This window comes from Myxocyprinus asiaticus, chromosome 42 (genome assembly GCF_019703515.2).
Source record: "Myxocyprinus asiaticus isolate MX2 ecotype Aquarium Trade chromosome 42, UBuf_Myxa_2, whole genome shotgun sequence".
In the NCBI taxonomy this organism is placed as follows: Eukaryota; Metazoa; Chordata; class Actinopteri; order Cypriniformes; family Catostomidae; genus Myxocyprinus; species Myxocyprinus asiaticus.
In genome coordinates, this window is record NC_059385.1 from 19699934 (window position 1) to 19726948 (window position 27015).

Here is a 27015-nt window from a genome sequence, read left to right on the forward strand (position 1 = left end):
ACATATTGATCCTTCCTCGACACAGACCCTTTCTTCAGTTTGCCTTTGAGGGATGAGCATACCAGTACAAGGTCCTCCCCTTCGGTCTGTCCCTGTCTCCTTGCATCTTTACCAAGGTCGCAGAGGCTGCCCTGGCCCCGCTGAGGGAGAAGGGCATTCGCATTCTCAATTATCTCGATGACTGGCTAATCCTAGCTCACTCGCGATATCTATTGTGTGCGCACAGGGACCTTGTGCTTCAGGACCTCGACCGACTCGGGCTTCAGGTCAACTGGGAGAAGATCAAGCTCTCCCCTGTGCAGAGCATCTCTTTTCTTGGTATGGAGTTGGACTCAGTCACTCTCAAGACACTTCTTACAACCTGAAGACCTTCAGGCAGAAGGTAGCGGAGCCAGTGAAACAATTTCAAAGGCTCCTGGGACATATGCCATCCTTGGCGGTGGTTCTCCCCCTCGGGTTGATGCATATGAGACCACTTCAGCACTGGCTACAGACTCCAGTCCCGAGGTGGGCATGGCACCACGGCAACCGGCGTTTGACCATCATGCCACAGTGCCATCAGAGCAGGTCTCAAGGCGTGTCGTGTTCACGACAGATGCCTCAAACTCGGGCTGGGGCACCGTGTGCAATGGGCAGGCAGTCTCGGGGCTCTGGACTCCTTTGGCAGAGCATCAACTGCTTAGAGTTGCTGGCGGTATTGCTGGCCTTGCGGAGGCTTCGGCCGCTGATTCAGGGCAAGCATGTGTTTGTCCGGACTGACAACACAGTGACCGTAGTGTACATAAACCGCCAAGGCGGCGTACGTTCTCGTCGCATGTTGCAACTCGCCCGCCGCCTCCTCTGCTGGAGTCAGCAGATGTTGAAGTCGCTGCAAGCCACTCACCTTCTGGGTTTTCTCAACCGTACAACCGAGACGCTCTGTGGGGAGTGGGGACTCCAGCCCCATGTAGTCCAGCTGATTTGGGAGAGATTCGGGGAGGCGCAGGTAGACCTGTTCGCCTCCCAAAAGTTCTCTCACTGCCCCCTTTGGTACTCCCTGTCCGAGGCTCCCCTCGGCATGGGTGCTTTGGTGCACAGCTGGCCTCGGGGGCCGTGCAAGTATACGTCTCCTCCAGTGAGCCTCATTGCACAGAATCTGTGCAAAGTCAGGGAGGAAGTGCAGCAAGTCCTGTTCGTTGTGCCGTACTGGCCCAACCAGACTTGGTTCTCGGATCTGATGCTCCTGGTAGTAGCACCTCCCTGGCGCATTCCCCTGAGGCAGGACCTTCTCACTCAGGGGCAGGGCACACTCCAGCACCCGCGGCCGGACATCTGGAATCTCCATGTATGGCTCCTGGACGGAGACTTAGGGGGTCTTTTGCAAGCAGTGGTAAGCACGATCACTCAGGCTAGAGCCCCCTCTATGAGGCGGCTGTATGCCTTAAAGTGGCATCTCTTCGCGAACTTGTGTTCTTCCCGTGGGGAAGACCCACAGAGATGTGCCGTCTGGTCTGTGCTGTCTTTCCTTCAGGAAGGGCTGGAGAGACGGCTGTCTCCCTCTACCCTGAAAACATATGTGGCTTCCATAGCAGCTTACCACAACACACTGGACGGGAGGCCTTCCCAACAGCGAGACCTGATCAACAGGTTCCTCAAGGGCGCGAGGAGGTTGAATCCTCCTAGGCCATGCCTGATTCCCTCTTGGGATCTCTGAGATCGCCATCACCTCCTTGAGGCTGGACATAGTGTTATGGTTGGCATTAGCTAGGAACGTCATAATGATTGAACTTACTGTTCCATGGAAAGAGGGACTGGAGGCAGCCTATGAGAGGAAGAAGCTAAAATATGCTGATCTGGCTGCTGAGTGCAGGGAAAATGGATGGAGGCCTGCCACTTACCCTGTGGAGGTCAGGTGTCGAGGGTTTATTGGAACATCAGTGCAGCACCTGTTGTAAAACATTGGTATCTTTGGATCAGTATTGAAGAAGTCTCTGAAGGAAATGGCAGAGGAAGCAGAAAAAGGGAGCTTCTAGCTATGGTTAAGAAGGAAGGATGAAAAGTGGGGTGTGCAGAAGTGAGAAAGTAGGAATAGGGAACAATTGCTATATGTGCCCATGTCGCCCATGCCTAAATCCGCCACTGACCCTACTCCCTAAGCCAAACCAACTCTAAACCAGAGACAGTTCACTTCTATTTAAATGAATGGGAGAAATTGGAACGGCCAGCAGATATTGAAAAGGAAGTCCCGCCTCACAGGTAAAAGAGCCAATCAGCTTTTAGATAGAGTGTAAATTAATTTTAGATAGAGAGCCTGTCAATTAACTCGAGAATGCACATGTGCATTAGCTGCCTGAAAAATAGCTTTTATCAGCGTGATTCGAGCAAAAGAACCACAATTAATGATACCATTGTTGTAAGATTTTACTGCTGATTTGAAACACGTTCTTTGATTCTAATCTTTACTAACCATCTTGGAGATTTCTCAAAGATGGGCACCATATGGACTGACTTCCCTTGAAAAAAGGACTTTGCTCTAAACCTAATTGTCAGAGGAATAATGATTTAATTTTAGAACCAAAATGCAATATGGCGTGAAACTTGAATGATATACTTCAAATACCATGCTCTCAGCTTCTTGCTTACCATATGTGGACTGCTTTTGAACTTGTAAAATGTCTGACTGGCGGAATGTGCCTCAGTGTGTTCTGATTGGCTCAACAAAGTATTTCAGGAAAACTTAATCAGTGATACCTGTCAGGTAATAGTGACATTTTCCATGTGCAATTCCATAAAAAGATCGCTTACAGCACCTTAAAGGTTTTTTTTTTTTTGCAGCTGTGATCTGGTGAAGCTTTGTCGGGTACGTATGGTAATATAATATGAATTAACCATAAAGATCCTGCTATACATTCTGTTTATATCTAAACATTCTATAGGTTGGTCTGGGATTTCCCTGCCACCTGATTTCTTCATCTAGTGTTTTATTCAATTCTTCTAAGCTTGACCCTCTCTGATTTTGTCCCACAGCACAGTTCAACTTGATTCCTGTGGGCCTGCGGATAGTGGCGATTCAGGGTGCGAAGACTGGCTTCTACCTGGGCATGAACTCCGAGGGATACCTCTACACCTCCGTAAGTGACCGAATGCTTTTTAAAAGATGTGATGATTATCATAATTAGAATAATTATGCTGATGCCCTCCATGCAGCTCCACAATAATGATTCACAGATTACTGAAGATGTGTAGCTTTTTGTGAGGTACTTTAAATAATTTTGCAGGGGGTTTAATCACTCTTCTCATATTAAAATTTTTGCCAAACAAACTGGTGTGAAAGACAATGTTATTAGGATAATTAGGATGATGCGGGTTCTGTCCTTGGTGCTGATATCCTCAGGATTTTTCTGTGGTGCTAAATTCTAATTTTGCACTTTGTGCTGAATCTTAGGGTTCTCTCCATAGTGCTGAATTTCATGTGGTACTGTCCATGGTGCTGAATTTTCTTTGGTTCTCTCCATGGTGCAGAATTTCATGTGGTTAACATCGTGGTGCTGAATTCCATGTGGTCCTGTCCGTGGTGCTGAATTTTCTTTGGTTCTCTCCATGGTGCTGAATTCCATGTGGTTCTGTCCATGGTGCTGAATTTCCTGTGGGTTATGTCCACTGTGATGAATTATTGTGGTTCTCTCAATAGTGTTGAATTTGTCAGATTCTCCCTTGGTTTAAAATTCATCAGGTTCTCTCCATGGCACTGAATTCTGTAGGCTTTGTCTGTGGTGCAAGATTTCTTGGGTTCTCTTTATTGTACTAAATTCCTCAGGTTCTCACTTTGTTGTCAAATTCAGTCTCTCTATGGCTCTGAATTTATTACATTCTCCTCTTGGTGTAAAACTCCTTAAATACCTTAGGTTCTGTCTTTGCCATTTACCAACCACAATGGTTCAGTTTGTAGTTCTGTATGTATAGCCACAAAAAATACACTGACAGATGAGCGTGTATGAGGTGATAAAAATGTGAAATCTTTTAAAAATCTAGTTTAAACACAATGAAAAATTCATAGAATGTAATCTTTGTGTCCATGTTGGTTTCATTTATTTTTGAATACACTTCAAACATTTTCTACAAAACATAAATTTATTTAATGAATTTTAAATTTTAAATTAAATCAATTAAAAGGTTCTGCAGAACACAAACAAGGATTTTTGAAGAATATTTTAGGTTGATAGGTCGATACAATGCATGAAACAGATCAATATTTAAGTCCTTTTTTACTGTTAATGTACACTTTCACTTTCACATTCAGCCACCTACTGGTTAGGGCTGGTCAAAGGTGGAGATTGATAGTAAAAAAGGACTTAAATATTGATCTGATTGATCTTTAAATATGTTCCTTGCAACTTGACTACATGAGACTTATTTATTTATTTCAAAATAGTTTTTAAACTACAGTATTTTTAAAGTTTTTTATTTATTTTTTTTATTTTTTTTTTTCATGAAATTTTGAGTCAAGAATATCAAGAAATGTTTTCAGAGTTACTCTGTATGACCTAAACCAAATATGTCTTTTCATAAAAAATATAAAAATATCTTCTTTAAATAATAATAATAATAATAATAATAATAATAATTTACACAGTCTTGAGGGTCAGAAGGGGTCCTCTCTGTTTTGTGTTTGCATTTTGTGTTTGTATCACATGACAACAAAATGGCAACCTATGTTGGTTTCACCACCTGATTTTGATTCTGTTTTAAAACAAATTTGTTGTACTACTTATTGTTTGAAATAATAATGAGACATTATTTTGCACTAATTATGCCAACATTTCTTTTTTCAAGAATTTCAGATTTTAATGAGACTGTAATTTTTTAAGCCCTCCAAAAATATCAAAATTACTTTAAAATCAGAAACTGAAAACATGTTCATCATAGAAAAGGTGTATTCAAGTAATGGCTTTGTGTGAATTGCATTTTTCATAAATTTTTGAATAACTTCAAAGATCCGGACAAAAAAAAAAAAAAAAACCATTGCGTCACATCATTGACCTATTAACACTTTACAGTAAGGTTCAATTCATTAACAATATCATGAACTAAAAAGAATAATGATTTTTTTTTTTACAGCATTTATTAATATTGGTAAATGTTAATTGATAAATAACTATTATATAAAATATAAAATAACTTTTGTTTATTGTTAGTTCATGTTATTTCATTAATTAATGCATTACCTAATGCTAACGGATATGACTTTTAATGTAAAACATTTTTTTTTTTTACTATTGCATTAAATAATGCTAACAGATACAACCTTATTGTAACGTGTTACCGATTAACCTTACTGGGAAAGAAACACATTTAACAGACAAACTCTTAAAGGAGACCCTATTGCTGTGTTGCATGTATGCTGTTACCACTCCCAAAGGTCAAGCTTTCCCATTTAAAAAAAAAAAAAAAAAAAACAATAACAAAGGATTAGCCAGTGCAGTGTGACCAAATTGTGTTTGATGTGGGGTAGAGTGAAAAAGCAGCAGCATTAGCAGGCAAGGTGGAGTAGATATTTAGACTGTGTCACGACTAGAGCAGAATAAAGAGAACTGAGAGCGTGATGAGACAGCTCTCTGAGAGAAAGAGATATTGAGTGTGTGTTTGTTAAGCTGTGTTTATAGTATGTGTGTATGTGAGCGAGCATTCCAGAGCTGGTGATTAGAATGCAGGGATGAGAGAGCTTTTGTCTCCTGCTTCTCTGTGAACTGAGAAATGAGGGGATTTTCTTCTCAGAAATGGAGTGCAGCATTTGGTTCAAAGGGAACTCTAATTCAGACCCATGTGTAGCTTACAGATGCACTGTGAGCATCGGGACATCCTGTCCTCTATCCTAAAACTGTCCCTCCTCCCCTTCCAGTTTTTATGTCTTATGTCTTGGGCCCTTCCATCTGTCCTCCTCCTGTCCTGTCCCTGTCATATTGACATTTCAATTTATTTGGACGCGTCCTAAACAGCCATCTTTGTCCTTTCTGTGCTTCCATAACCGTCCTCCCTGTTTTGTCCTCTTTATGCCCTGTTCCACTCTTTGGCCCTCAGACATACATATATTTTTGCAACCTGTGGTATAAACAAAAGTGGAGTCGAACATTAGATTAAATTCTGGGTTAAATTGTGTGTGATGGGATGGTTTATTTTAATAAATGTCAGAAGGGTTACATAAGCGGAGTAATTTGTGAATGATATCTATGTTTACAATGCTGCTTAACTGGCATCTGGATGCAGTAAGTCATTGCAATAATTTCAGAGCTTTGGTTAATCACTGTATGTACAAATGACTTGTGTGTGTTTGTATGTTTGTTTGCCTACTTATAAGATCATTTAAGTGGGTTCATATGTGAATGCAAATGTGTTTGTTTGATAATCATCGGCTTAGTATCTCGAAATGCATGAGAGACTCTGAGGACACCACAGCCAATGGGGAAACTCCTCTCTTCCAGGGGCACTTTTCTCCTCTGCACACCTTCCCTTCCCCCTCTCCTCCTTTCCTTACTGCAGTTAAACAGAAGGTCATTCATTATATGCCACTATATTGTCAAGCTCTGTGAGTATCTCATTGTAATAAGCACACGTAAATAAGAGGAGCTGCCTCAGGGACTGTGATCTTCTGCCATATAATGGATTTCATACATCCCCATGAGCAGACATTCCTCATGTCCTCATCCAGTGTTTGATGCAAAGCCTGTAATTACCATTAAGGTTTAAAATTCTTAATCTGATGTGAAGGCAATCCAGCTGCATTGAATAAAATTGCTGAAATCCACTAAATTTGCAAATATGACAACATTTCAATGCCATTCACTTATGAATATGGTACATCTATAAAACAATCATTATTGAGAGCAGTGTTGGATGTAATGCATTACTAAGTAATTAATTACTGTAATTAAATGACTTTTTCATTGAAAAAAGTAAAGTAAGGGATGACTTAATTTTTAAATATAAAACTTTAAGAAATTTAAGGTCTAATGTTAAAATGTATGTTTTCTAATTTAATGCAGCCCCCTTAAATTCTTTGGCCAGTTCATGAATAATTTATTTGATTTTATGTGATTTATTTGAAAGAATTAAAAGAACAATTTCATATCTATCCTTGTATTTTTCATCTGGTTGAGGTTGATAAGGGTTTTAGAATGTAATTAGTACAGTAATCCAATTACACTGTAGAATATGTAATTAGTAGTTAGTAATTAATTACTTTTTTAGACACCCAACACTGATTGAGAGTTAGCTACAATTTGAATGGCAGTTTGATGGCTATTTAACATTGAATGCTCCCTCTTAGTTTTTCATGTTTTAACTTAATATATATATATATATATATATATATATATATATATATATATATATATATATATATATATATATATATATATATATATAAATTATTAATCATCTTAAATATTTGAAAGCTTTTATACTCTAGATTCGATATCTGACAACTGAAAACATTGTTCCAGTTTTTAACTGGTAGATAATGACGTTAGCAACGGCAAGGTCATGTTCTTGATTCCCATAAAGAATACTAATAAAATTGGTAACACTTTACAATAAAGTTCTATTTGTTTACATTTGTTAATGATAGTTAATAAAAATGCAATTGTTTATTGTTAGTTCATGTTAGTTCATAGTGCATTAACTAATGTTAAAGAAATTCAACTTTTGATTTAAAAAATGTATTATTATTATTTAAAATTAACATTGACTAAGATTAATAAACACTGTAAAAGTATTGTTTAACGTTAGTTCGTGTTCAATAATGTTGTTGAAGGAATATTCCTGTTTCAATACAAGTTAAGTTCAATCGATAGCATTTGTGGCATAATGTTGATTATCACAAAAACACATTTTGACTCGTCCTTCCTTTTCTTCAAAAAAGCAAAAATCGAGATGACAATGAGGCACTTATAATGGAAGTGAGTGTGGCCAATTTTTGGAGGGTTTAAAAGCAGAAATATGAAGCTTTTAATTTTATAAAAACCCTTACATTAAATCTTGATCAAATTCATGTATTATTGGTTTAAAGTTGTTTAAATTGCCATTTTTACAGTCATTTTAGTGTTTGTTGACAATGACATTACATCGTTATGGCAATGAAGTTTTAAAATTGTCTTTACCTTTACACAGAAAAGGTTAGTAAGTGAAATTATCACACTTAAATCATGTTAACATGAATTTTATTTAAGTCTTGTAGCTATACTTTTGAAAAAGTTAATATTTTAACGTTCAAAAATTGGCCCCCATTCACTTCCATTGTAAGTGTCTCACTGTAACCCAGATTAATGCTTTTTTTTAAGAAAAGGAGGCACAAGACAAAATGAATTTTTGTGGTAATCAATATTATGCCACAAATGTTGTCGATTGAGCTTCACTAGTATTGAACCCGGAATATTCCTTCAACTAATTTTAACGAATGGAACCTTATTGTAAAGTGTTACCATAAAATGTATACCTTCAATGCACTGTAAGTTGCTTTTAATAAAAGCATCTGACAAATTAATATTTTCTAATTTAAAGTGTTATAAAATTGTATAACATTTGGGTAATTTTCAGACTTCTGCAAAGAAAGGAAATGACTTAAAAAGGATTAGTACACCCAAAAATGAATTTTCTGTCATTTATTCACCCTCATGTTGTTCCAAACCCATATGACTTTCTTTCTGACGTGAAACACAAAAGACAGATTATGACAGATTATGAAACACAAATTAGACAGATATTTAGTCTGTCACCATTCACTTTCATTGCATAAGTTTTCCATACAATAAAAGTGAATGGTGACTGAGGCAAACATTATGACTAACATCTATTTTTGTGTTACAAACTGTTGGTTTTAAGTAACTACTACATTGCAATGGCAAACCACAGTAACTACACATTTTGTCAAAATTGAGTTATGAACAAAATTGGAACCCTTAGACTATGATCTGTCCTATGACATACAGGTTTGGCTCAGCTATGCTCAAATTCATGTACATTTCAAATCAGAGCACATTACCATGTGTGTATGTGCAACACATTTGGCTAAACAATCCAAAAACTTTGACGTAATTTTTCCCAGTTGCAATACTGGTGAAGTTACTGCCGTAGCTCAGCCTTTATGGCAGTAGAAAGAGCTCAGCACTGAATTGAAAGCATTCCTTGAGCCTTTACTGTACTGATTGTTTGACTATCAAGGCAATAGCTGTGTCTGTGCATTGGCGCTGTAGCCCTGGAGAGTAGTGGGGGACAGACTGCTGAGGGAACCTCCGCATTATTGGTTTGCAGTTGGGGAGTTTTGTGGACTTTGAGCTCTTTGAGCCCTGTTGTGGAGTTATGAAAATGGTTTCCGGATAAAAATAGAACCTTGTCACGTCCTGACCCATTTTATAGAGAGTATGCTCTGGAAAAACCCTCCTGGGCTGAATAAGAGAGGGTGAGAAAGAGAGCACGAGAAAGAAATGGGGAGTGGGAGGTGCTGACACAATTGTTAGATTCTTGACAGAAATAGTTTTGGATATGTTGCCATGATCAGCCATTATTCAGATGATATATAGGCTTAGATTTAAGATCTATTTTCTATCTATCTTCTAGTTTCCCAGTCGTAATTAGAAATTAATGGGGCGTTCATGTGCAACTTCCGAGAAGGAAACTTAAAATAAAAATATTTCCAATTACATTTTGAAGGCAACATTATTACACGGCTCTCTGGAACACTTGATTCTGATTTTGTAATAATATTTCAGAATAATGACCTAAAATCCTGGGATAAATTGTTATTTTAACAGTTGTCCAGGTATTGCAAGTCATCTTTCCTACTTCTCATAAGTAAGCTAATAAAATTATTTAAACTCAAAATCAATATTACATGTCCATTTATTTATTTATTTGACAAGCAGTCATGTAATAATTGGAAAAGTATGGTCATTTTTGCAAAATTAACACCAACAGGACACAAACTAGAGGTTGATAGAGACTGTAGCGATTTCTTCCTTCTAACTTAATAACAAAACTTTTAATGCAATTATTTAATATCTACTGAAATATTTTAGTTTGATAAGATGTGTATTATGTGTGTAAAAAGCAGGATGTATAGTTAGCCAGTCTTTAACACAAAATATACCCCTTCAGACTGATACAAGAAGTTTATGACAGAAAATCAGTTTTGACTCTCTCGGATGCTGTATAAAGTTGAAAAAAGGAGGGGGTTCCCTTAACCCTCATGGGGCCTGGGGCCCCCTCAATTCGAACACTGCTTAGGAAAGCTTGCTCAAAACAAAGTTAACTTGAGGTACAATGTTTATGTCTGAACTCAATAGGTGCATGTGTGGGTGTGTGTTTGTGTGAACAAGAAGTGCGCAGTGTGTTTTTTGTATTGTGGTGCCTTTATCTCAGGTTTGATAAATGGTTTCTATAGACTGCTCTCTCCCTCCTCAGATGGTATTGAGATTCAGAATGCTCCCCTCCCTGATGCAATCACACCCATCACACTGAAGACTAAGAGAAAGAGAGAGAGAGAGAGAGAGAGAGAGAGAGAGTGATGTAGTTTGTAAAGAAAAATGAAAAGTCAGACACGTATTGATATGAATCCAAACTAGAACACATGTGACTGCTTACAAAAATACACCTCATTCCCAACATTCCCTCACAAACAGAAAAGGGCGCATACACACTAGAGTTTGCACTGTGTCGGAGAACGCTATTAATCCATTGATTTAAATGGGGAAAGTGCATAACAAAGACATAGAGGAAAAACACAAGGATATGCGAGAGTGATGCTCGACGTGCAACCTAAAGTTGAGAAACGTAACTTTTTTTTTTACTGCAGTGCACTCAGACATAAGCATCCGGTAACCAATGAGAATCTTAGAGAGTCGGGTCCTCTTAAAATCCAATTTTCTGTATTGCTGCTTGATTTTAAATTGACACAGCTTTTTCCATACTTTCAAAACACATTTTGTGCATTCCTATTCAGCAAATAGTGATTCTCACAAAATCTGTCAAAAAACAAAATGTTCTACTTATATTTAACCCCAAATAAAAAAATTAAAAAACAGAAATTACATTTTGCATAAAGATTAAGAAAAATGAAGCCTACATTTACGACCATTGTAATTTTTGTATTGTCAAATTATTTTCAGTGCCCTTAAGCACATTTTACCCCCCAATTCGCAATACCGTATGCATCTGGATTTTACTTATACTATTCACATTGTTTTCATTGATGATTCTAATTAGCATAACACAGTAATTTTTTACTGTATTCTAATACAGTAACACTGTATTAGAGTAAAAAAAATAAAAAATACTGTTATACAATATTTTTTAAGCACCAAGGGAGTATTACTAAGATCCACAAGTACTTAATTAAAATAATATATAATTTTTTTTACATTGTAGTAGTGAGAATTTGGGGTAAAATGTGGGTAACTGTCCTCAAAATAATCCTCAAATGTAAAAAATCTTTATGGCCCTAAAAATAGGCTTGATTATCTATTTTTTGCTATTTTTGAGTAAAATACAACATTTTCTTGAGAGGTTTCATGTAAATCACAAGAGATTTTTCTAATGTATAGATACCCAAAGAAGGAGGTGAGAGAGACACAGAAAGACTAAATGATTCAGTAATCATCACTTACTCTCTCGCAGGTAATGAACTGTAGATTGTCACTGTTCATCCCCATAAACCCTCTGTGCCATTTTAATCTGCCTGCATTTCCCATAAGCTCTGTTATGAACCTTGGTACTCTACAATAGAGAATCACCTCATTCCATGGCCCCTCTGTCTTCACCACATACTTATTAGTAGTAGTTTGGGGGAGGGGCCTGTCATTCAGGTCTTGACTGGATCAATCACTTAAACAGGAAATGTCACATAACATTCCTTACCATGAATCTTATTGACAGTGACTCTCCATTCATCACTCAAAACAAAGTTGAATTCCATCAGCGGTCGGAAATAACCGCACCCATGCTCAGCAGCTCTGCGGCCATCAGTAAAGCGTCACCAAAGGCATAACGTAAATGGATTATGACCTTGTCTGCATTTGTTTCATCCATCCATTAACGTGTCCTAATGTAGCCTTGCATGCTTTATAGACTTATGTAATGTAGCATGTCACTGAACATCTGCCAAACGCACAAACACAAGCCATGGAAAGACTCGTTACGCATACGTACACATATGCGTGTCCCATACACATGTGCAATCCAACGCTTAAGAGGAAGGATTTACTGATGCATGAAAGCAAATGAAAGCAAACACACACAGAGAGGGTAAGCCTTATTAAGGGGCTTTATGTTGAGATATTATCATGGATGAGAGTGGCCCCAAATGACATAAACAGCCAGAGAGCGCTGCACCGTAGGGGCCACTTTCAGTCAGACCAAATTCGATCTGTACAAACTGGACCCATCCTGAGCTGAGATGACTTGTTATTATGCAAAAAAATTACATCTGATTAAGTCTTAACCGTTTGTTTTGATGGAATTGCTCCAAGTATGCATTTTAGAGTTGACTAGATCAATGGCTGGAAGTCTGTAGTGACGTATATTTGTAGTTCAGCCATGAAGTCAATATGTAGGCAAATCTGGAATGCTAATTCACAATGGGTTCCCTCTGGAATTTCCTGTGGGTTTTTAATAATGGAATTTGCCATTTCATGCGTAAAATAGAGTCTGTGGTAAACATTAGGCTATTAGAAAATAATTGGACATTTTGTTCGCTAACATAAATTACACACAGTAATATCTCAAACATTAATTTTGAAGCCACCGTGTTTAAAAAAAAAAAAAGAAAAGATGTTTCTAAAAAGTTGCTGAAAAAGGACTACAACTTCCACAAGCATGGAAAACCGCTGTGGTTCTTATCTAACAACATGTTAGCAACATATGTTTTTAAGAACCACAGTGGCTTCAAAATTCACGTTTGAGGTATGACTGCGTGTAATTTATGTTGTAGAACAAAACGACCACATATCTTCAAGTTATATTTATTATCACAGACCTTATTTAACTATTATGAAAACCCATATGAAAATTCGAAGGGAACCCATGGCTCATTTTGATTTCACTTCATTTTGACTACAACCTGAACAGCTCTATTGAAAATTTTTTAAATACATACAAATATAAGTTGTTTGACAGTGTATAGAGAGACTGACTCGATTATGTTAGTAGCAATACATCATGGGAGTGTGCAGTCACTGTTGTGCTCTTTTGTAGTGATTTTACAGCAACTTCTCTGATTGGTGGTTCAAGCTTAAGGATTGTGGGTAATGTAGTACTTCACTGGGAATTTGGCAATTAAACATACACACACATACACACACACACACACACACACACATGCATGCACGCACGCACACATACATGCACGGGCACACGCACACAATATGAAGTCAAAATCCCACTGACCTAGTACAAAACATACAGTATACCATTGCTTAACCTTTGAGCTCATGTTAGGTTTGTTTTGAAAGGTTTATTTATCCCTAAAATCAATTCCTCTGGAGAAAATAAATGGGATTGTTACTTTCAGAGACGTGCTGTTGCACTATTGCAGAGCCTTGTCTAACTGAGGCTCCTCTGATTTGTTCAGACAAGGCTTAACATCTAACAACACATTACACATTTGTGTGTGTGTGTGTGTGTGTGTGGGCAGATTTAAGTGGTTTACGAGGACTTTTTTTAGGTTACAAACTGGTAATTACAAGGGTATTATGCTATAAATGTGGTTAATGAGGACATTTCTAGTGTCCCCATAATTCAAATTGCTTAAAAAAAACAACAACAAAAAAACACACTAAACGATGTTTTATTGAAAATGTAAAAATGCAAAAAGGTTTCTGTGAGGGTTAGGTTTAGGGTTAGGATTAAGGGATAGAATCTATAGTTCATACAGTATAAAAATCATTATGTCTGTGGAGAGTCCTCATAATGATAGCTGCACCAACATGTGTGTGTGTGTGTGTGTGTGTGTGTGTGTGTGTGTGTTTTCATTATTTGCCTTAGCTAGTACTGTTTTTGCTGATAATGGCCCCTCTGATTTGACCGGTTCCCAGCATGCACTTCTTTCAATATCTCTTGGCTATCCAGTTCCCCTATTTTATTTCCTTTCTCCACTCTCCACAAATTAGTGCCATACCCCATTTACAGGAAGTATGTAACTCATTTTTTGCTTGAGTTGTAGCTTTGGAATCCTAGTTTTCCTTTGTTGTTTTCTTTTGTGTGTTTTGCATGAAGGGTACATTTCTTTGTCTACTTCCTTTCTCAATATAACGCCTTTAGCTGTAGTCATGGATTTGTGACTAGTACAAAGTTTCACTGAATAATACATGTGTCTTTGAAATAGCATAATTGATATCAATTATTCAACTGTCTCCAGCAGTGTGTTACTTTTCAGAACTTCTTGCTGAGAATCTAACGAAGATAGAGGTCATGTTTGTTTCATTCTAACAAAAATGTCTAACAAAAATGTTCTAACAAAAAAAGGAAAAGAAAAGAAAAATTCAAAGTAACAGTGTTGCAAAACTACAACTGTTCCCAGTTTCAACATAAGCCTCTGTAACAAGCTCTGGGCCGTGTCTTGTTATATGGTCTCTTGTGCACATTATAGAGGATTTTAAAAAAGGCTGTATTGTGCACTTTTCTTGTCTTAAAGATCGTTGCTAGCTTAACTTCACTGTAAAATGTTTCCTTCTGCTTTGAGTATTGTTGTGACAAGCATTAAAGGTGTGACAGGCCATCTGAAACATTACAGATTGCTCTTTGTAGCACTTAAGCGAGCGCTGTAAACTGCCCCCAAGAAAAGTGTTTCTGAGTTTGCCATGTGGCAGTAAGAAGGTCATTAACTCCACTTCAACAAGAGATAGAAACAGCACAGCAGTCGGATCCTACATCCTCCGTCTGTCGATTTCATGCTATCTGAACCAAAAGCTGTGAGAAATAGTTTGCAAAATGTCTTCGGATGGGGACGTCATAGCTCAGATCCCCATGGTGTCTGTGGAGTGTATGGGTATGTGTTTTGAGTCTGCATGTTTGTTTGTACAGTTCACACTCGAATAAAATCAAGAAAAACAAAAATATATCCCATATTTTTGTGCTTAAAACTAAAAAAGCAAATTTTTAGACAACTTTGTAGATTCTAGAAATGTTTAATACAGCAGCTAGTTGTGGTTAAATAGGTTTATATATATATATATATAGTTGAGAAAAATCAATAATATGTTGTATGACATCTAACATATAGTGCTTTTTGAACAACCTATTATTTGGACATTTGTGATGAAGTGGTGTTTTCTCAACCAAGAAAAACAAAAACATCTTTGAAATACATTATAAAGTTAAGAGGGGTTTGCCTTGTGTGTGTTCATAACAGTTCCAAGTTCATGGACCATTTTTTCACTATTCAAGCTACTTAATTGTCATTGGTAGGCTACATGGTATTGTTGTCATGTGTCAACATAAATCAGGCCTCAAACTGAGCTACATGAAAGTGAATATGGTGACATTTAAACAAAAGGTGAGAGAATATTTGAAAATGTCACACCATATGATAAATTAGTCATGCCAAAGTATCAGCTATAGATTGTATGTGAGGGTTAAGAAAACTATATTTAGATACACAATGTTAACAGTTTATAACTTTTTATTTAGTTATCCACACATTTTTATTATAATTTTAAACAATCCTGTATTTATTTATTTATTTATTTTTCTATATTAAGCATTTCCCTATTTTTATAAATTTCGTTATTATCATCCTGGTTTGTCACAAAATAATTTTGTGTGAAATTGAGAATAATTGATTATATGTCATTAAAATTGTATTATATCACCATCTGTCGAAATAATTTTGATACAGTGAGTGCTTATGTTAAAAGGAGTTAAAAAACCAACGTGTAAATGAATTAAAATGCAAAAAGTAGAATTATGAATGAAAAAAGAATAAATGATGTCATACCATATGACTGTTTACACTAAATAAATATGAAAAAGGGTTTATCCAAAATGTAGGTAAAGAAGTCTGTAATTAAATACTTTTAAAAAAAAGGTTAAAAAAGTTGTAAATATCTGTAATCATACATTTTTTATTATTATTATTCTATGTAGGAGCAATACAAGTATATGATTACCGTAACTTGTTTGCTCAGACTTTTTTCCATAATGGTAAAAGTCAGATGCCCATGACCGTGTTAGCGGGTTGGGGAAAGTGATTTGGAGTTGTAAGTGGGATAAAGTATAAAAGGATAACAGGGCTAGCTGCCCTTATTTATACAAGGTTCATAAAGGGGTGTGTTTTTTTTTAATGACAAGGTAAAATATATTCAGTCAGACACCTTGCACATGGACGGAGAGAAATCGAGGGAGGCAAGGAGGAGGAGGAGGAGGAGGAGAGGAGGAGAGGAGGAGAGGGGGTGGGGCGAGGGGAAGGTCAGAGTGCTGCTCTGCATTATAAAGATGCTGGCACGGTCGTCGGGATTCTCTGCACGCAGACTGGTTATTACCTCTTTCTCAACATCTCATTCCAGCCCATTCTACCAGGACACACAAGCTGAAGGAGGCTGTCTAACTCACTCAATGAGTCGGGGTGAAAGGATTAACTTTTTATTTAAGCCCATAATCAAAATTGCTCAATGTGAACTCTCCCACGCACAGATGGGTGGTGATCATCTCAGTTGCCCACAGGTCCTCCTTGGGAGTTGGAGTCAATGTTCAATTTGGGCCTGAGAGTGGAGGTCAAGTGGCTTGGCCTTTATGTAGAGTTCTTGTAGGACAAACCCTGCTGGAAAACACATCTTAAATCAGCATAAACTGGATAAAGCTAGTCTCCCAGCCTGACCAGCTGACAAGTGCCCAAAACCCTTCTAAAACCAGCAAACCACATCAACTTGACCTGACTGTGAGACCAGCTAAGACCTGCAAACCATTTTAGGCTGGTTAAGTTCTTTTTTTAAAGCACAAATAGCTTAAAAAGATGGTCCCGCCAAAAGCTAAGATTTGTTGAGCTCTTTTGTCATATGTAGGATGGTTGAACTTAAGTATGCATGGTTAGAGGTGATGATGACCTTCACATGATCAGATTGTTTTTAGTATTCCATGAGGCTGATCATCTATTGATCTCCGTCTGTGAGAGATTCTGAGGACATAAAATACGTGAGCCAAAAGCTGCATAGTTTGATGCAGGGGCAGGAGGGAGGGTGGTTTGGAGAAAGAGTGAGAAAATGAAAAAGATCTAAAGAGCTGATGAAGACAAATCCCCCCAGAAAATATATACAGAACGATGCATAGACTAAAAGCAGACAGGCAGAAATTTGGATGTATTCACTGGTTTTCACTCTCAAGTTGAGCTGAGCTGCTTAATAGTGTAAAAAAAAAAAAAAAGCGTCCATTAACCCTTTCATGCCTTTCCAGATCCCAGCATCTTCCCTCTCTCAGTCTGTTTCTCTCAGTCTCCGTTGGCTTGCCGAAAGGCTTCAGTCAGCTCTTTCTGCTTGGCTACCCTCACTAAATCAATCCTTCTGATTGGGTCTGCTCTGTGACAGGGCAAGGACCCTGACGAAGACTAAGAGAGATGTATCCATGTCGCTCCTGGTTACAGTCACCCAGCCATAGTGACTTGAATTGGTGGGAAGGGCTCTACACGGAAGAGAGATGAATGGGAACTGCAAGGTTATGTTCTGAACTGGACAAATTCAAGTTTTGGGTTGAAAATGTAATGAATTTCTCTTCATCTCAGGCCGTGACACTTTGAGTATCCGTGGATTTGTGGGTTCTGCTTTTGAGTTTATGAGATTCGCACATGTTTACATTTGCATTCCAGCATTTATGTTGAGCAGAGTTTGCCAGATCTCTTCTCTCAAAGTACCTTTGGGGATAGCGTTAAGTTCAGCGTTCATCAGTCATGCAAATGAATGCACAGCTGATGAGTAGAATAATCTGCCTCTTGCTCTCTAGAGAACGTAGCTTTCAAAGAAACACCATCACAAGATTTCTTTTTACTCTCCATTGGCATGGCCGAACCAATCGAAAGTATGGCATGATGTTATTTAAATTCTTAATAGTATAACATCAACTATTGTGTTTATGCCAATATATGTGCATACATTTTAGATAAAAGATCTTCGTGCTTATTAGCGTGTTTATGTGTCTCTCTTTCTTTGGTAGGAGAACTTCAACCCAGAGTGCAAATTCAAAGAGAGCGTGTTTGAGAACTACTATGTGACGTACTCCTCTATGCTGTACCGCCAAAGCCAGTCGGGACGCTCATGGTACATCGGTATCAACCGGGATGGCAAAGTGATGAAGGGTAACCGTGTGAAGAAGACCAAAGCGGCAGCACACTTCTTACCAAAAGTCATCGAAGGTCAGAGCAGATGGATTTGAATAGACTTTAGAAAAGCTGGTGTACAGGTCTTAGCTGGTTAAGCTGCTCTCTTAGCCTGGCCAAGCAGGTGTTCTTGTGGTTTAGCTAATCGGCAGGTTTCCCAGGCGGACCAGGTGACAGCTGCTTAAAACTCTGCAAGCCAGACCAGCCTGTCCAGGCTGGGAGACCAGCAAACCATCTTAAGATGGTTTAAGCTGTTTTATCAGCAGGGTATAGACACAAAAGGGTGTATTACTTGTGTGTTGTCAAGTACAGAATATAAATGAGTACAGGCTGACATCATGGCATACTATGGAAGAAGTAATCACAATATTTTTGGTAATTGTCACAATCTAACAGGGTTATAACTACCATAGACATGGAGGAGTACACGCTTTCCCCAATATTCAGATTAGTGGTCAACCAATATACATTTTTAATTAGCAGATTCTTAGGGGAGAATTCACTTAACAGTCATGCCGCTTTTGCACATAGTATTTCAGTGCAAAAACATGCATCTTATTCACTAACTGTCTGCAATCGAGTTTAAGCAGGTACAAACAGAGCTGAAATAATGCTGCGTCTTAAGTGTTTAAACTAGGGCTGTTGATTTAATCTATTAGTTCAAAGCGATTAATTATAAAACAAATAACTTGTAAAAAAATAAATAAAGCAAACATGTCCCTGGATCGAATATTCCTAGCATCTGAGCAAGCTTGATGGACCACATTTTACAGCAGGTGACAGTAAGCGAAACTCCAGCTGTATTGGCAACATACAGCTGTACAGACAGAGAACAAACTGCACTCAGGCCGAAAAGGATGAGCTGCAGGCTATGCTCCAAAAAGGGGCGGAAGCTCCAAACTGACAGCAAAGATATACAGAGTTCCTAACCTAACCCTTTCCCTAACCATGTGTGGGAGTGTCGCCCCTTTAGAGCTGGCCCAACCCACTTCTGGAGGTATCCCACCCCCTTTTGGAGATCTCTGGACAGCAGCTTTACCTACTTGCTCAGGCTTGCTTGACACTAGCGACAGCACAAGATGAGGATGCATTCTTGCGTGAAAACTCAGCTGGACGAAGCACAATCCTGAATGCAGGGATCTCAAAATATGTGGGGTTTTTTAAGTTTCAAACTATACTTAACATGACATAGCGACCTATAAACTTTAGGCCAATGATATGCTTATGTTCAATAATATGGAAACAAACAATATATTGCCTTCTAAAGGCACTTTTGTATTGTCTTGTGAATGCTTTAAATGACTATATTTATTTAATCATTATATACTGAATTATTGCCTTTGAGGCCCTTTCACAGAAAATATTTATACATGTAATTAATTGGGAATAATTTGATTAATTAATCAGCATATCATGTAATTAATTAAATAAAAAAAATTGATCAATTGACAGCCCTAATTTAAATTATTTCTGCCTTCAAATGCAACTGGGAAGCTCCTATGTCCGAGTTGGGCATTTGTTTTTATGACATGTCATGAATTCAAATCAGAAACAAAATATAGAAGAAGCTTAAACAAACGTAAGCAAATACACAATGAATAGGGATGGGACGATATATCGAATTAACATATATTGCGAACCAAAAAAATGACAACATTTCGAGGCATAACTCGATATTTCGACATTTTAAACAATGTTTTCTGTCCATGTGATCATAAATGAAATGACCCTTCAAACATCATAATCTCTCTATCACTTGATTTTACTCCTGCTTTACACTGTTTACAGGGTTCGCAAAAGGTCCTTGAAGTGCTTAAAATATTTGAATTTAGCTCTTAGAAATTTAAGTACTGGAATACCTGGAAAATCGCCTTGTTTTGTTGAAAAGTGCTTGAGATTATGAGATTTCATGTGCTATCGGAATTATCCTACTTCTCACTTCTGAAGTTATAATTATGAGTATGTTACGTTCAAGTGTTTTGTTGCTGTAAAAAAAAAAAAACGTTCATTCATACATATTTCTTGAGGAACTTTTATTTTGACACCTTAAAAAATATTACTCAGCTTGCTGACCATAATGGAATTTTGGTCAAATACAAGCTATTTTTATGGTGTAAAAATTTACAACATGCAACAAATGGTTGCTGATATACATAAATGAATATGACCAAAACGGTAAGTTAAAATGTGATTATAATAATCAAGACAAAAACAATTATTTAAAAAATAAATATACACTTTCACGCACTTTTTAAGGACAGGTTCTGTTCAGTTCTATTGCTTGTTCTGCACCTGATCAGCCTGAATGTAGCCCACTATTTTTGAAGGCTCATTTATTTGTGATCTTTTTTCCTGAGTGAAAGGTATATGAGAAACTCTTCTTATTTAAACTGTGAAGATTTATATTGTGTATTACATAACTTTATTTTGAATGTAAATTATAATGTGCATTTTGTGCAAATATATAAAAAAACAATGTTCTGCCATACTTTGTCATTTAAGTGTTATCATACCGAATTGAGATAATATCGAATTGTGAAGCTCTTATCATATATCGAATTGAATCGTAAGATAAACATATCATCCCATCCCTGACAATGAATAATGGCAAAAGCTCTTTTTATGTTGTACCAGTGAATAAACATAATTGAAAACACCTGCATTACTTTTACACGATACGATTTATTTATGCATTGTAACAAATTAGTAATTAATTTGTATAAAACCACTGAGTCATTAGCTTTACATTACTTGACTTTCATATACAAATTAATAACAAATTCATTTTGAAATGAAGCACTGAAATTAAAAGAACTTTGCAATATCAATGCTTTCCGTCATCTTTCTTGTCCCCAAGCCCTTTTCAACGTCACAACTCGGTAACTGGGGTAATGTCTAGAATTATGAGTTTCCTACTTTCCACAATTTCGTATGGTCATTCATGCGCTGAGAACTTTAATTACGATATTTCCGACTCCACTAGAAGGAAGCATGAGTCATTGTCAGTCCTTTCCACACAAGCAGGACTCCTTGCTGTGTAACTTAGGCTCATTGCAGATTGCACTTCATTCATAAAACTAGCTGCTATTTGCCCGGCGCAATATACAATGCACTATTACTGCCCGAGGAAAGCAGGCTGTAAAGTGAATTTGATTAAAAAAGTTTTTCTACATTTTCTAAGGTTGAAGAGCATTATAACCTGGCATATATTCAGATGCGTGGTGCAGTCATGCGCAGTGGAGAGATGTGGTAAGGTCAACTCGTGGAGGTCTGCTCCATCATCAACAATATAGGGCTCATAACTGACCCACAAAATCAGATACAGTATGTGCCATGAAAATTGCATTCAGTATAGTTTTAGCAGGCATGTTTGTGCCGTTGATCAGGTCTGCATAATTCCTTTAGTGAATCGAGCACTAAACCAGTGCAGACAGCATGAACAAATGAAAGTAAATTCTTCAAGTTGTTCTCTAGTTGTTGTCTAATAAATCTCTCTTTGTTCTTCTCTTTTTCTCTCTCAGTGGCAATGTACAAGGAACCCTCATTGCATGAGCTTGTAGCGGAGCAGAGTCCTCCTCGCAAAACCGTTAAGACTTCAGACTCTCCCTCCCAACAGAACGGCAGGAAAGAGGCCCCTAGAGCCGATGCTTCATAGCATAGGGGGCGCACACAGGGAGGGTGAGGGACCACGTTGACACTGAGAACTCCATTTCCCTTCATGCAATGGGGGCAGGAAGAGCTGTAGGAGTGGCCGCTTACTGTGGGTTTCTGAATGGGGCAAGATACAGAGACAGCGACCCCCGGCTCACTGCAGTGAGAGGGCAACCCTCAGCCTCTCTCTAGCGAACCAGCCCACATATACTTCCAATGACCTAGCATGACACCTGACCGACCAACCCCCCCCCCCCCCCCCCCAACCCCACCCATATTATCCTTAAACTCCCCTGCAAAAACATGTTTCAGAGATGTGCCCCCACAGGTCCCACACAAGCTTTCTCACATTGTTAGTCTGCCATGACATCAGTGGCTGTAAAGAAAATGCAAACAACATCCATTCTGTCTGAAGAATCCAGGTTTTGACCTGTTTTTGTGTGTGTGTGTGTGTGTGTGTGTTAGTGAGAGAGAGAGAGAGAGAGAGAGAGAGAGAGAGAGAGAGAGAGCGTTATTGCCTAATATCATCATAATGATTCCAGCAGATGAGACCCTTTCTGGTTCACTTTCCCTGCAATCACAATGCCTGCTCTCTTTGCCAATCAGAGCTTAAACTACAGGAGGGAGTGCAATAAAATTAGTTTTTTAAGGAGGATCCATTTCTATTGGTCAGCAGGTGTAGATTGATTTCTGCTGGAGAGCAGCCAGAGGAGCCAATGGTATCAGGCAGAATTTGTGATAGGACAGAAGGGAGAAAACAGTTCACTTTAATTAGATCTCATTCTATAAACCAAAAAAAAAAAAAAAAAAAAAAGAGGTTTTGCTCTTCTGTCCTTCATTCTTAGCCTAATCTCATTAAAGTTATGCGACTGTGGCGATATTTTTGCGTGGTATTTATATTACGTGGTTTTTTCTACCTGTATCTACCTGTATCGCTGAAATTCCAAGGTAAAATGTCCACTGTGTGGTGCTAAAAGTGAGTTAAATTTTCTTCCTTTAAGGTCAATGCTCTGTCAAGTTTTAAATCAACAAACCTACCAGCCTACCCTCAACCTTAAGCCTAAACCTAAACTGATAAAAGTATATGTGACATGAAAAACGCTACTACTAAAGCAATCAATTATGTGGTGCTTTTATAACACTTTTGGGTCACATGTCGACACATGCTCCGGGGCTCATGCTATGGTTATTTGCAATGCAAGTGCAACAATCTATCAGCTGAGCGATGACACAATTTGAACATGCATGAACAAGCTTATAAATCAATTGGTTATGTAATGCAAACATTAAAATGCATTGCCTTAAGGCCTTTTCACACCAAAGGTGACGCGATTATGAGTGGGGCGAATCGCCGACGAATGGCTATTACAAGTCATTCGATATAGTAAAAGTGTTTTGATGTCATAAGACAGCATTGTGAGAAACAGGGCAAAATGTGTTTATGAACTGATAATCAAGAGTCATTTTACTCCTGATTTGTGTGAAAGGGAATAAAAGTCATTGATGTTGTAGCGCCTCTAGTGTTCATTTTACCAGGAAATTGCTGCGATACGTGCAATGAGCCACATAAAAAACATTTTACAAAAATGTAGGTACAGTAATGTGATTTTATGAGACCAGGTTGTTGTTGTTGATGATGATGATGATGATGATGATGCTGATGAAAATGAAAATGAGTTTCGAGTGAATCCACAACCCAAAAGCATCAGTTTTTGGTTTAGATGCAGCATATACCTGCAGGCATTTTTGTTTATTTACATTTTTGTTTTTTGTTTTTAAATGAAAGAAAAACAACTAAACTCTCTTGTGACAACTCTATTCATGTTTAATGGCCAGTGGGCTCAGCGCGGCATAAGTATCATTGGCAAAGGAGCAGAGATTATTACAGGCAGTTGTTTGCTAGCTCTTTGATGGAATTCTTACAGGGGATTACATGGAGTCCAGCCATGATTGCTTGAATTATTTACTCCCATTCCCGCCGCGAATGTTCAGCTCATTCAAGCAGCGCGGACAAGAGATTTTAATATGCAAATTTTAATTGGGGAGTGCTGATCAATCACACATTGTTTAAAAGCTTTAGATTGTTTGTGTGTGTATGTGTGTGTGTGTGTGCTTAAAGTGTGTTAGAGTGTGAAAGAGACAGAATGATGCGAGTTGAACATCTGCTTCCATTATTTATTTGCGTGTGTGTGGTGTGGGCACGCATGTGCAAACAACCCAACACTACTGGCTCACACAAACAGTTGATCATTTTAATGGTTGAGACGAGTCTGGGCATTCTAATCTGCCTGGAGATATTGACTGATGATCCTCTCCAGGTTTCGTAATTGACACATAACCGAGAGGAAGTGCTGTAACATTAAAGCAGAAGGGAATCTGTGAGCAAACAAGCTTTTTATAATTTCACACGCATCTTATTTAAGTCCTGCTCGCCCCACTCCGTGTTTGCAAATTGTTGTGTGAGGATGTACGTGTTTGTGTAAAGGTTGCTCACAAATCTTATTTTATTTATTCATTTATTTTGCTGTGAAGGACATTAGCTCAAAGGAGTTGCTAAGAAAATGCTAGACACTTTATATTTAGGAAAATGTAGTAGAAAGTTGAAAGAATGTACAGTGAATGTCAACGAAGGTTTGTGCATGATGCAGAACGTTTTGGCATGTTGAAACATGGTACGCGTATGTGGACAATCGTTGTAGTGCGAGTTGTTAGCAAGAGGGATTTAAAAGGAATAGTTCACCTAAAAATTTTATATCTGTCATTATTTACTCACACTTATGTCGTACCAAACCCAAATAACTTTCTTTTTTCTGCGGAACACAAACAGAGATTTTTTACAAAATGTTGCGAATGTTGAGTTCCATACAATAGCAGTTGATAGCAACTCACTTTAAAGATACACCTGAAAGTATTATAAAAGTAGTCCATGTGACTCATGCGTCATACTCCAAGTCTTCTGAAGGCATACGATCACTTTGTTGATTAACAGATTGAAATTCATTATTAACTCATGTAAACAGAAAAGAAACCAAACAATCAAATTGGCGACACATCAATAACCTCATTGGTTCTTGCCCGTCTCATGACCAGACGTCATGGCACAAGAACCACAAGTAATGAGTCACTATGAATTGCTATTGTAAGAAAATCGGTTCCGCATAAGAAAGAAAGTCATATGGGTTTGGAACATTATGAAAGTGTGTAAATGATGACAGAATTTTAATTTTTGGGTGAACTATTCCTTATAAGGGAATTCTAGTATGTCAAAGACTAACTAGATAAAGACTTTATGGGATAACTGTGGAGAAAGTTTGGCTATGCGAGACGAGGTTTGAGGAGTGCGTTCTCGCTGCGAGAGTTTATGAAAGTCCTGAGGGCAACTCTATGATTGAAGTAAGCTGGTGGAGAGGAAGACGACTTTAGAGGCATACCATTATGAGGAGGAAACAGCGTGTTCTTTAGTGCTAATGATGAGAGAGAGAGAAAGAGTGAGATAGTGCTATGCAGGGCTCCTGTTGTGTGAATTAGACACTGAATGAATTTCTTGCTGATTGAGCGGAAGGGGAGGAAGAGGGTCCTTTGAGGATGGGGGGAGGGGGGCATTTATGTGTGTGGGTGTGTGTACGCCAGCTACCTGACCCAACGGAGATGTTTGAGAACGCAAGGACGAATGTGGCGCACACACACCCCCTCATGTGTGCTCCAAAGTCATGCTCCATTTCCTGAGCAATCTCCCCAAACCCTCTCCTGTGTCCAGTGGCTATTAACCTTCCCTCCAGCTCTCTGTGTGTAAGTGTGTGTGTGAGAGAGAGAGAGAGAGCGAAGTAACGATCAATTGACTCAATAAAAGCCAAACTGGAGAGCAATAGCCCAGTGCTGTGAGCAATAATTTCCTTGTGCAACTGAGGAAACCGAGGAAATTAGCTGACTATGAACTGGGAGATTTTAGCAGGAATTTATCGGGTTGGTGCGAAAGTGTAGGAGGAGACTATAGTAAGATAGAGAGTCAAAAAAAAAAATCTGTCATTATTTACTCACCCCCTCATGTCACTCCAAACCCGTATGACTTTCTTCTGTGGAACACAAAAAGGTTTTTATTTAATGACTAGGTATTTAACGTCTTAAATTTCATTCTGTTCCTAGCACAGTGACTGTATCACTTCAGAAGACTTGGAATATAGTGGATGGGTCATATTGATTACTTTTACTGTGCTATAATGGTGTGGCTTATTTGTATTTAATTTTTTTTGTCCTTTGAAGAGCTTGACAGACCACAGTCGTTATTCAATTTTAGTATGGCAACTGAACCCTAGGAAGACTTTTTAACATTAACCTTTTGTGTTCCACGGAAGAAAAAAAAGTAATGCGCGTTTGAAGCAATATTAGGGTTACTAAATAATATCTGAATTTTCATTTTTGAGTGAACTATTCCTTCAAACCCAAATAGAATGGCCCTGCTTTTTAAATCAGTCTCCCTCCCCGTACCCTTTCTCTTTTTCTAGACCTGGTTTTGCTGTGTGTGAAGTTGGTTGTATTATAGTATTATGGTCTCAGATCTCTCCTGACTCTCGCTCTCTCTTTTAAATCAGGGCAAGTTCTCAAGGACGCATCGAGTCCACCCTCTGTTTCATTTGCCCTCAATTCAAGCATGCAAAAAAAGTCAGACATGCGTGTTCCACAATGATCAGGGGGAACACTTATGGAATTTTCATGCTGTATTTTTGTGATGAACAAAAAATGTCATAATATCTATCTCTCAGAGGAGCAAAAAAAAGGAAAATATATGTATATAGATCAAAAGAATGATTAGAAAGTAATATTAAATGCAATAAAAAAATAAAAAAAATGATGATGACAGTACTGTATGTGGGTGCTTTCCGGGAGAAAGACTGCCTGGTCTTGCTAAAACTGCTGTGAGCCATACTGTAAGGACTTTGGAAATGTACAGATTTTTTTTTTCTTTTGTATTTTTTTCTATTGAATTTTAGTTACTTGTGATATTAATTCCAACTGAAGGCAATTTTCTACCCTCAGTA

At 38.0% G+C, this 27015-nt stretch overlaps 1 protein-coding gene across 1 annotated transcript in view; it reads left to right on the plus strand.

The window, feature by feature from the left end:
* fgf11b (fibroblast growth factor 11b) overlaps positions 1-22202 on the plus strand; it is a 50852-nt gene extending 28650 nt beyond the window's left edge. The window contains exons 3-5 of the mRNA XM_051684384.1: positions 3007-3110; positions 18166-18364; positions 21850-22202. Coding sequence (XP_051540344.1) covers positions 3007-3110; positions 18166-18364; positions 21850-21983 — 437 coding nt within the window. The 3' untranslated portion in view covers positions 21984-22202. The remainder of the gene's footprint in view (positions 1-3006; positions 3111-18165; positions 18365-21849) is intronic.
* The last annotated feature ends 4813 nt before the right edge of the window (positions 22203-27015 follow it).